This window comes from Neolamprologus brichardi, chromosome 2 (assembly GCF_056152115.1).
Source record: "Neolamprologus brichardi isolate AB-2024 chromosome 2, ASM5615211v1, whole genome shotgun sequence".
Lineage (NCBI taxonomy): Eukaryota > Metazoa > Chordata > Actinopteri > Cichliformes > Cichlidae > Neolamprologus > Neolamprologus brichardi.
Genome location: NC_142105.1, coordinates 33,599,046 through 33,611,303, shown reverse-complemented (window position 1 = coordinate 33,611,303; position 12,258 = coordinate 33,599,046). Strand labels below are relative to the sequence as shown.

Below are 12,258 nucleotides of genomic sequence, written 5' to 3'. Positions count from 1 at the left end.
CAAACTGCAGTCATCAAATAGATAAGTGCCGATTAAGGTTGTGTATAGATCTGAAATGCCTGACATAGTGTGTCTGATGCTTTTCTTGTGATAGTCACAAGGTCTTCGCATTAAATCTAGACTCATACAGACCAATTACACGTAAAATGTCTTTTACAGACATTGATTCTCTGATATCTCATGAAACATTTGATTTGTCTTGTCAGGTATTATCAGGAAAGTTAATGGTTTTTGTAAATCCTGCATCACTTTTTCAAGGATATGTCTGAAAATGTCAGAATAGTGTTCACAATGCCATTTATTACATATGTTTCACTTGGTCAATGACCTTTTTCTGGAGCTGATAGCATTATGTAATCCTATTTCCTCTCATACTTTAAGTTTTTGGACAAATCTGGGAATATTATTAGTTTCAAAATCTGTTCATTTGTTTCTGAGGATAATATTTCAGGTCCTGTGGGAGAAAAGTTACTTCTTTGCACTTTGCTGACATTTTAGATGTGATTTATTCCATCTCAGATCTTCTAATTTTAGAAGCAACATGCTAAATCCAGCAGACCGATATGTTTATTTTAAACTTCATGTGCTAACAGCTGTCTAAATGACTCGGGTAAAGTTTGTAGCATGCGTGCTTGTTGTTTTTGTCTGCTTCCACTTGTCTTTGCACTAAGATGATGTCGGAGAAAATGTGCAGTCATATTCGTTATGTTCCCACTAGTGCTGTCAGCGTTAATCTGAAATGATGTTAACGCCACAACCCGGCAAATCTCCGTTAACGAGCTACCGCTGATCGCCCCGTGCGTGGGGCTGGACGGTCAACACGTAAACGAGCTAACTGCGCTAACGCGCTAGTTCCCACCAATGTAATTGAGCATTGCGTGGCACATCCAACATACTGTTTTACTTTAGTCCATAAGGCGCTTACCTTCAGGGTCATACCTCACATGAAAACCAAAATAGTTCCAAACGCCAGATCTGAATGAGGGTGGGGGAGGTTCAATTTGCCATGTTGCAACGAGCTTAACTTCTGCCTAGCTAGCTTGCGCTGTGCTCAGTGAATCTGTGTTCGACTACTCCGCCCAGGCTGCACTGTCGAGCGCAGATCCACTGAGCGCTCAACACAGACAGCATCGTCAGAAGGAAAGTTGAAAAAATAAATTAAAAATTTTGTATTGTTCGATACATATGCGTACGGAACCGAAAGCACTGTATCAAACGGTTCAATATCTATACGAGTATTGTTGCACCCCTAATATTATATATATATATATATATATATATATATATATATATATATATATATATATATACATATATATATATATATATATATATACATATACATATACATATACATACACACTGATTGCTTAATCTTGCATGAAAGTTAAACTACAGTCGTATTTTTTCACCCATTTTTGTGCTGAGGACTCACCTTGGGCAAAGAGGCTCTTGAACCGGAGCTCTGTGTGGTCATTGTAAGTACTGTGGTGATGCCCAGACCAACTCTGGCTGGTGCAGCATCCATGTTTATCCAGAAAGACACCCATGAGAGGATAACAATGAGAAGGGAAGGGATGTACATCTGGATTAAGTAGTAACCCATCTGACGTTCCAGGTGGAACTTCACCTCAATGCAGGTGAACTGACCTGCAGAAAGTTGGTATAAGACAAAAGACTGCCTGTTTTGCTTTACTTGTTTTTCATGTTTTTGTGTCATGACCTGAAATATAAATACAGTAAGAAACAAGTTTGTCTTTTAAAATGACATTTTTCTTGAAGGCTACTAGACTTCATGCAATCAGAATTATGCAGGGTGTACAGGAATAAGATGACGTGCAAAAAAAGTCTTATAACATGGGTAACTTGGTTACACTTATTGCACCTGTGTTGTAGTGCTTAGTGCAGTAGCCCAAATCCTTCTCTTCTTTTAGCACAAACTGAGGGAGGGTGAGGTCATCGGCCACCTGAACGGGGTTCTCAGACAGCCACTCAAAGATTAAGTCATTCATCGTGTAACCAACTGTGAAAGGAAACCAAGGGGCACAAAAAGGAGAGAACAGACACAGATGGTGAGAAACGTGCTCTTCCAATTACAACTTAGTCTCTTCTACTCGTTCTAAACAAATCCCTCCTTGTGTTTGTGTTTTTCCCTTGCACCTTCCCTGATATTTGAGGCATTTAGCTGATATATACCCCACTATTTTCACATCATGCATTTTCCTACACTACTGCATATTATGAAAAAAATGCATGCAGCTGCTAACGTACGTCACTTCGCACACTCAGTATTGAACATGCAATTTTCAAGTTACCACTGACTATCTGCCAAACTGCACCAGTACAACAGCACTTTACAGAGTTATGGAAGCACTCTTCACAAAATACAGAATGTAGTGAAAAACAAGGCTGCACATTATTTAGTCATTCTGAGACGAGAAGTGCAGAAGTTTACAAAAAAGAAGTCTGTGTGTTGTTTAACTCAGATAACCTGCTTCAGCAGCTATCGAATATTCTTGTTATCACTGCCGTTATTCCTCCTCCTTAACCCAATTTTTCAAGGGGATCTTGCTACCACGGTATAAAATCCGTGCATGAGAAACCTTGGCTAATGACACTTGGAGAGAGGCAGAATGAAACTTGGAAGGCTGTGGTGATGTAATGCTCCTCTCCCCATCTGTCCAGCTACCAGCTACCCTCTGCCATCCTGTTTGTCACAGTAAAGGTCACATCATACTGCACAGCAACAGTTGTGTTGTTGTTTGAAGGTTACAGACTAAGGAGGCGACACGAGGAGCATATCTGCCTGAGAAACTCGGAGAAACTGGTGCCAACACACCATTAACGCACGAACTACAACATAGCAGTTTAGAGAAGCACTTAGATGTAAACACTTGGGATAAGTCAACAGCTGTTTTTCCTGAAACACAAATAATTCACATGTTGATTTGCATCATTTTTTAAAAGGGTTACACTCCTCACAGCTGCGTGATTATAGGTGTATTAAAAATGCATGCTGCATGCAACAACAGCAAGGAGTTCCTCGCACATCTAAATAATACTGATGTCCACTGGGACCCTTTAGGGCCTGAAATACAAAAGACATCAATTATTCACGATGTTACATCCAATCCCACACCACCAGTCTGAAAAACACCACCACTAAAACACGCTTATGTCGTTCACAAGGAGAAGTCACTGTCATTCAGACATCCTGCTACAACAACCAAGGGGAATACCAATGCTTTCCTGAGATAATGAGATGCTTTTCTGTTCTGTTCTTCAGCCAGACGGAGCTAACAGACGTCAAAACGCAACCGACACAGCTTTCAAGGTGCAATAAAAATGGAATTCATGAGCCAGTATGTCTGGAATATCTCAGCAAGGTAGAGTAATGAGCATTAGTCACATGCCATCTCTTTTTTCATGTTATAAAGTCTTTCACCTAATGAAAGTTGCGGTTATGCTTCACACTTCCTGTTTTAGTCTTGGCTTTCACTAATAGAGGAACTTCCAAGTAGATTTGGGGTTTCTGAACATTAATGGCTCATGGCAAAGCAAACTAGTATAAGCTGCATATATGAGGCTTTGAAGTGTCAGAATCCTATGGTTGGCTCTATTTATATATCTATATAAGCCCGTGGCCTTGGCTCTCTAAACCTCAGAAGATAACCCCCCCAATTATTCTCCTCTCACTCTCTCATGCTGAGCAGATGGTGTTGCGAGAGCTCTGGTAGTGACAGCAAAACCCATAATGTCCTCTTAACATTAAGCTCAAGCCAAGGTGATCGCACCCTTGGGTGGTGTACACCAGCAGCATCCTCAGTAGGCCTTTAATCATAAATGATTACCTCTCCTCTAATGGCAGTGTGATGTGATACAGTAACCCCCAGAACTAACACACATACACGCACATATAGACAGACACTGCCACATCAGGCACACATCTGTTTACCCGACGTCTCCTCTTCTTGCACTTCTGAAGGGTGAAATGTCTTTATATTTTATTAGATTAAATAAAAACTCAGCTTGTCCCTCTGCTTCTTGATTATTACCGAGTCAGGTACAAATCCAGAGAGAGGTTAAAACTTTAAACTAAACTTATTTGGATAAAAGCTGAATTTCTGGAAGGCTCTGTCTATTTCACCCTTTGCCAAAGTTGAATTTTTTGTCCCTGTGAAGGGAAATTGGGTCACCCCTAGGCACAGCGGGTGGGTCACATATAATAAAAGGGACACAAAATTAAAGTTTTATTATTTATATCCTGGAAATTGGTTTCATGAGGGCAGATACTATCTCTGCTAAAGGCAAAGGAAGTCTGATAGAGGAGAATACTCTTCCTACTCTGTTTTATCAGTGCATAACATTTTAACAGGTTTCAAATATGTTTTCTACATTTTTTCCAAACTCTCTGGTTTTAATAAATGCGGAGAAAATGTGGTGCCTTGATCCAAACCTTTGAAACTGTCCACTCCACTGAGCTGACTGATTCGTCTGGCACTGTGACGTGAAAAAGTAGCTTCTCTGTCAAACATTCAGTCCAACGAGCACCAAAAAGCAGGACTAAAGATTAGCCAGTGTCACTGGCAGCATCAATGCTGATGCCAAGCAGTTGTCAAGCTGTGCAAATGAGGAATCAGACTGTTTTGCATTTGTGCTGCTGAAATTGACATGATCCCCTCAAGAGTATTTTACATAGATGGTGCATTCTATACAAGGGGTAACGTCGCAGTTTGATCTTGCTTTGGTCTGCTCTGCTCTTTAAACCCCAGCAAAACCAATATGTTTGCACGACTGCACTTCAGTGTCAACCTGAAATTGTGATAGCTTCAGACAAAGAGGTTAGTCTCTAAAGAGTGATTAGGGGGAAAATCTAATCCTCTCTCCCACTGAAATGTTCAGGAGTGCAGACAGTGTCAGACTAAAGATAGAAACAAAGTGTGAGAAGCTGACAATTCTGCCATATTTCATGTAAGAAAATGTGAATGATTCAAGGGGGGAAAAGTTCATTTTATTTTTCCTTGTCTGAGGTCACATTGCAGCAGCAGCAACATAGCTGGGGTTTCCACTCGTCCCTTTGCCCAGCAAAGGTTTCAGTTCCACCGGGGGATCCTCAGATATTCCCATTATACTCCTTTAAGTGAGTTTCAGGCCTTACACTGGGGTCTTCACTCAGCAGATGTAAGCAGAAAAATCCCCCCCTCCCAAAAGAAAGATGCCTAGGAGGGATCCTAACTAGATGCCTAAACCAACTTAATTGACACGTTTTGGCAATTGTGGTATAAAATGACAGCTGCTGTCAGCAGCAGCACCAATTTTCAGTAACTGACTAACAGTGTTGGTCAAATTACTTGAAAAAAGTAATCAGTAACTAATTACTGATTACTTCCACAAAAAAGTAATCCTGTTACCTTACTGATTATTTATTTTCAAAAGTAATTAATTACTTAGTTACTTAGTTACTTTTTAAAAACACGATTTACAACCTGAATAGGTGATAAAGTGATAGATCTTTCAGCCCAATTCTACTTTTTCTGCATAATCATCATACAAAATGTAATCAAATGGAAAAGTCTCTTTTTAAAACTTGTTTTATTAGTTTTAATCTTTTAACTTTATGCATCAAGCAACAATTAAATTATCTGCAACATTCTCTGACTGGAAGAAATTAGTTTAACATTTAAACCTATTTTCTGCACATTCCAGCACATAAAATATTTTGTGTGTGTTTACACTCAGTCTTTCAAATAGATGCAAGTAAAACACAGCAGAAAATAAATAAAGTCAAAGACTAGCGGTCCTGTTGCTCTATTTTCACCTGTAAAGCAGGAGTGGGGTAGGCGGAGGGTTACCCTGGTGCAGGTGTGCAGCGGTCAGTGGAAGAATCCGCGAGTTTCTCTGTGAGTTTCCCATTACGTCGTAGCTACTCGGTGCTTGCTCGGAAGTTTAGGGGTTTTTTCGCTGTAAAAAGAAGTTTTCTTCCCACGCACAACGGACACTAATGTTTTTGTCACTTTTTATGGAATCAAACTCAAAGTAAGGTCAGTACTTCCACGCTTTAAACGCTGCACGCTCATACTCTCTCTGCACTCGATATATGATCCATTGTTGATCTGCACACAGCTGTTGTCACGAACGTCGCACTCGCTTACGTCACTGTCATGAGACATTCTCACAAAATATCACGGTTTTAGTAACGCAGTAACGCAGCGTTCCTACGGGAAAGTAACAGTAATCTAATTACCATTTTTGCAATAGTAATCCCTTACTTTACTCGTTACTTGAAAAAAAGTAATCGGATTACAGTAACGCGTTACAAGTAACGCGTTACTGCCCATCTCTGCTGACTAACATAGTTAGCTTCACCAAGTGGATAAAAATACTACTGTTGTTGACGTAATGTCAGTCAACATCTGCCTCAGATGTGGAAGTTAGTTGGCTAACTTCCACAGCTTAAAAGGTTTTGAAATGACATGTTTGCTCTTAAAACGGGAACAAGAATGAGGCTGTTTTCGGTAAAAGCAATTGTATTTCATAGAAAAGCTTTACCTGATAGTGTAAAGTTCCCCAGATCCTAATCTACAGGACAAAAAGCGCAAACATCGGTCTATACAACATAGCATGACTTTTGATCACTGTCACAGGAGACAGTGTTTCTTATACTAATTCTACAAATGCTGGTTATGGTTTGGGTTAATATAGACCCTTTTGCACTGTTAGATGTTTTGCTATTTGAAAACCCTTAAGATAAACTTCTAGAAAGTACAAAGCTATGACATCACAGCAACGTGACCAGTCAGTTGTAACAGTGTCCAGGAAGCAACATTAATTATGGTGATAGAGGAACAACACGGCAATATCAGATTGTGGATGGATTAAGTACAATTGGATCCCTGACTGCAAGACTGCACCCAACATATGCTTGCACATTAGCATCTTTCTCAATCAAGCTGGTAGAGGTCTTACAGTTTCACCTTTGCAGTCGTAGTTTAATAAATATTTAATTACTGCTGTTAAGCAATATGTGGACAATCGCTCCTTCTGTGAAATAGTACAGCCAATGGTCAACACCAGCTTGAGTAACAATCATATTAGCAATATCGATTAGAAATATGGACAAACATATGAAGCAATTACAAAACGTCATGCTCACACAGACCTGTAGGTTTGGCATACAGCAAGGCAAACGTAGAAAAGGGCAAATGCAGAAAATAAGAAACCAAAGGAGGATAAAAGAGAAGTGAAACAAAAGGAAGAGGAGGAAATGAAAACTCACAGCTTTCAAGCTGCATGGTACAGGTCTGAATGTCCATTGGGAAATTCTTCAAGTCCATAGGGCAAGACAGGGTAAGAGTCAGCCTGAGAGAGAAACAACAGATTGGAGAAGAGAAATAGGATGTAGAGGATGTCAGAGGGCACGACAGAGCTCAAGGAAAAGACACGAAGCATAAGAAGAAACGATCGATTACAACATCTTTAAAAAGTGGCTTTATCAGCGTCGGCTGCTTTGTTTTGCAATTTATGAGTCTGTCTGAAAATGTTCAATAAAAAGTAATCGAATAAATAAAAATAATAAACAAAAAGAGTAGATTGGAAAACAGCTTGAATTTGTCTGCCATTTGATCGCTCGCTCACTCACCACAGTAATAGAGAAGTAATTGGTGTAGGCATCCCGACTTTTATTTGTTGTTTTGATGCATTAAGCCTTCAAGGATTCTTAGAGAAGAGAGAGAGAGCTATTTGGGAGTCTGTCTGGAGGAAAGCTCTGTAATTACCTGCTGTAATGCATTGCCCAGAGGCGAGACAAGAGCCGGCAGCAATATACACTCAGGCACCCATTTGCAACTGTGTTATGATGACAATATCTCTTTCACCAGCAGAAGAACAAACTACAAATACTCCGCTGGTTGACTCGCTGCCTAAATTGTGTCATGCACTTAGAGGGAACAAAGATGTTTGATGCATAATTACCGAACATAGTTTGCAAGCAAACCTAAGAGATGCAGTAAATCAGTGGAATGAGGAGGTGATTATCTGTATTTGCAATGCTGTGCGTCTGTTTTCAATGGATCATGTTTATGCCTCTCCCTCTTCCTAAAGAAGTTTTTCTTCTCAGTAAAATAGTAATTTCATGATGGAAAAATCAACAACAAAACATTAAACATTATAAATATCACTGCACAACATAATAACTTAACGCGAACAGACTTTTGTGATTAAATTGTTTTGTATTGTGTACATTTTTATTACAAACACGTTTAAAGCTTTAAAATGGGAACTCGGGACACACGAGCACGGAGTAAAACTACATCTACTCCTCCCGTGCAATCGTTTATTAAGTCGGCTGCAAATTTCCCATCTGGCGCAGAGTGTCATTAAACAAAATCGCATCAAAGACTCCGTCACACACTTGCCACTTGACATGTTTGCACCCTATTAATAGTTTGGTGACCTCCAGTGCGCATAGACACGCACTGGTTGGGTGGAAAGATGCAGTAAGATGAGAGTAACTGGCATTTCAGCAATCTGCTATATTTTAGTTAAGAAGTCATGTTTGAGTGGGATTTATTTTCCATTTCTCTGCTAGCACTAGACTGGGGAGCAATTTTTTTTTTTCTTTAGAGGGGGGGGGGGGGATTTCTTCACTGAATTTAGCAGATATTGAGTGCCCAAGTTGAGTAATGATTTGCTGATGCATAGGGCTGTGCGATATGACCAAAATCTCATATCCCGATATAAAACATCTATCGTCCGATAACGATATAAATCACAAAAATGTAACATTTTCTGTAAATTCTGTGAATCTCGGGCAGCTCGACTTGCGTGAAGTGTTTCCAGCTGTGCGTCATGTAGCTGGAGTCGAGTGTTTTAACCGATGCATGAAACGATACATTTTTAGACATAAGTTGTAACAGTCGCTGTTTTCTTTGTGAGTATTTATTACACGGCGTGCTGCGGGGAAAAGCCTGTTCTAACGTTTGAGTCTAAGGTTTATTTTTTAGCACCTGGCGTCTTTTTTACTTCTCATCCGTAAATAATCTGCTCTTTCACGTGATTCAGTTTATTTTGAAAAGTCTCAACAGGATCTTGAACTTTATTGTGAAAGGTTTATGTGGAACATAAACAAGCGAACACGTGATTGTTTTACTGTCGTTGTTGCTAACAACAACGCATAAAAACAGTCGCTTGTCTGTCCGTAGTGTGGTTATATTAAATATAAGGGAAAGAGAGAACTTTAAGAAATTAATTTAACCACTACAGTGACATCAAAACCATGAACAAATATTGCTGTAAACAGTTTATTTTGCGACACCACGAAACAAACGATAGCGTAAAATGAAACGATAGATGTTTTTATATTGTCATCCGATATATATCGTTATATCGAACAGCCCTATACCAGATATATTAAGTTAAAAAAATAGACTCACAGAACTATTTCAAGTCACACTTTGCATGCAAGCACCTTAAACTAAGTGAGTGATAAAGAAGAGGTGCAGCACATTGACTGGTTCAATTGACAAAACAGCCAGTCACTGCCTGGGCACATTTATTGGCCTGCAGAGGCACATTACTATGTTCCCCGGCATTTGTCATCATCTAAAATGAAACAACAGACGTTTTTATATCGTAATCCGATATATATCGTTATATCGAACAGCCCTACTGATGCATATACATAGTTTGAGTTTAATGCCTCGATTAAAAAAAAAAGGAAAAAGACGCTGTTTAAAATGTAAACCAAAAGAAAATACAACAATTTTCAAAACTCATAATCCCAGATCTTTGTCACAGCAGCGCAAAGAAAACATATTCAGTGTTTGAACTGAATCTAAGAAACAGTTTCTAAGAACTAAAGATGGGCAGAGGTAAAATTGTGAAGGCTGCAAATATCTAATCATCTACAGCCCATAATATCAAGAATCTGCATGACATGACCGTCTCACCTTTGAGATGTGCTGCTGCCAAAAAATTTAAAATGAGCTACACTTTTCTTTAAATAGTACATTTTCTCACTTTAAACATTTGATATGTTTACCATGTTCTTTATTGTGAATAAAATATGGGTTTATGAGATTTGCAAATCAATACATTTTCTTTTCATTTACATTTTACACAGCATTTCAACACTTTCTGAATTTGGTTTGGAATATATTGCATGTACAGTAATGTTGTATATAAAGCCTAAAGAGGACAGAACAAAATGTGAAGTAAAATAGAAAGTCTCAAGCTCAAACTGAATATAATTAAATGGACTTCACACATAAATAATTCCCTCTTTAAGGGGTTTATGGTTAGAAATGGGCAAAAACAAATTCAGGTCAGACTCTCACTCACAAATCCAAACCTACTAGAGACTGAAATGTAATAAATTCATGTTGTTAAAAAATAAATTAAAGTGTTTTCTAAACATATAACTAGATAACCCAGCACCAGTGGTCCTGCTGTTCTCTTTAGTTACCTGATACTGTAAAGAACGCTGCCATCTTGGAAAATGCGTAGCAGCTTGTTATCAGTAGTGACCTCATGGAAATTGGCTCCTTTCTCGTTTGCGAAGAATAAATCAGGTTTCCAGATAGAGTCCAACATGGATGGATCCAGATCGAGGGAGTCATCGGGGTATTCACTGTATGCCAGACGAGGGTCGTTCCATTTTTGCCGTAGAAAGACATTGAGCCTGTAGTCCTGTGGAAGAACGCAGGGTAGTTAATGGAAAATATGTCATCAGTGGAGGTTGCAGTTAGATGGAAAACTCAGAAGTTCTGCTGTAGTTTGAGAAGTTCTGATACGGGTCAGTGTTTGTCCGTTCTTATTTTGAATTGAAGCTAAACTTCTCAAAGCCAGACAGAAATATCATGAAAGTTATTCTCTTGGGATTAGTTAGTACGGCTTGAAACTTTATACAACATTAATTCGAGCGATATAATTTTTCTACTTTATGTTTCCTCATGATGAGAATAACACACTTTAATGAACATCATTTCATTTGAGAAATGTGAAATGTGTGGAAACCCTGGAGACTGAGCAAATAAATGGAAAATCAAGAAAGAGCAAGCACTAAGGTCACTACAGATAATTCATCTTTGTTTGCTGCATTATATTTGTCAGGTTTAGTAAAAAAAGAAAAGAAAAGACTGATAATGCAAGCCAGGCTAAGGAAATACACCAAACACAGCCCGGCCTGCAGCCAGAATAATAAGTAATTAAATTAGAAATCTAATCAGTACAAATAATTCTTAATTTCTCTGTGGCCAATTGCAGTTATTAAGGTTTTTTCTTTTATTTCTTTTAAAAACATAAGAAAAGTCCTCCAGTTAAAATATGAATGTTTTCTGGGTTAACCTGACTGCAGCTTTGGAGCTCTGGAAGTCCCCTGGACACCCTTAAACACTTCACTGCTTTACTGTAGTGTTAATGCAGACGTAAGGGGAGCCATTTTTCCTGTCCTTTCACCCTTCTCCCTTTTCTTTCATTTTCTCAATTTTTCATTTTAATTGCAGAGTGGACAGTTCATTATCAGCATGTCAGTGACCCCAATGGTCTCTGAAGGTTGCACTGTTATGCTCCAGGAAACAGAAATTGCTTCAGCACTTAAAGGATTAGAAACCAATAAGTTAGAAAAGGAAAATGAAAGTATTTTTTATTATTAATCATGCAGAGAGATACAACTGTACCATAATCTGCTGCTATAATCATGTCAAAGAGTATTTACAATATTTAATTTTCTGGGCTACGAAGAAAAAGCAAAACTTGCATTTTTAAGAGATGTGTAATATTTGTACATGCTCTTCTTACCATGGTCGTTTCTGTGATCGAACCAAAGCTGTTGATAAAAATATTACAGGTGACATTCACAGGCGGACCTGGGAAAAGAGATAAGAACATAGATGCACACTTGTGCGATTTATGAAAAAGCACCACTGTGAATATTTGTCTTTGCACCTTTAAGGCTACAGAAAATGTATCCACTGTATCACTACTTTTCATCTGCTTACAGTGACTGTGACTTAAAAATGTTATTGCAATGCATGCAATAGGGATGCACCGATACCAATACTGGTATCGGATATCGGGGCCGATACTGTAAAATGTGTGTGTACTCATACTCGTAAGAGCTAACCGATACCATGAACCAATACCAACTTATTTCATTAATCAGAGGGTGGCTTGTCATTTCTGTTGTAGTTTTTAGATTGGCCACTAGGGGGACATCCCGCGCTAAACAGGCACAGGGTTAGGCGAGTGAGACTGGCAGCT

General features: G+C 38.8%; 1 protein-coding gene across 2 annotated transcripts in view; it reads right to left on the bottom strand.

Moving 5' to 3' along the window:
- The window catches only part of glra4a (glycine receptor, alpha 4a), a 53,781-nt gene that overhangs the window by 9,421 nt on the left and 32,102 nt on the right, over positions 1 to 12,258 (bottom strand). For both annotated transcript variants that reach the window (XM_087851723.1, XM_087851719.1), the window contains exons 3-7: positions 11,797 to 11,864; positions 10,463 to 10,686; positions 7,277 to 7,359; positions 1,886 to 2,023; positions 1,436 to 1,650 (exon numbers count right to left, since the gene is read on the bottom strand). In XM_087851723.1, the coding sequence (XP_087707849.1) occupies positions 1,436 to 1,650; positions 1,886 to 2,023; positions 7,277 to 7,359; positions 10,463 to 10,686; positions 11,797 to 11,864 (728 nt within the window). The remainder of the gene's footprint in view (positions 1 to 1,435; positions 1,651 to 1,885; positions 2,024 to 7,276; positions 7,360 to 10,462; positions 10,687 to 11,796; positions 11,865 to 12,258) is intronic.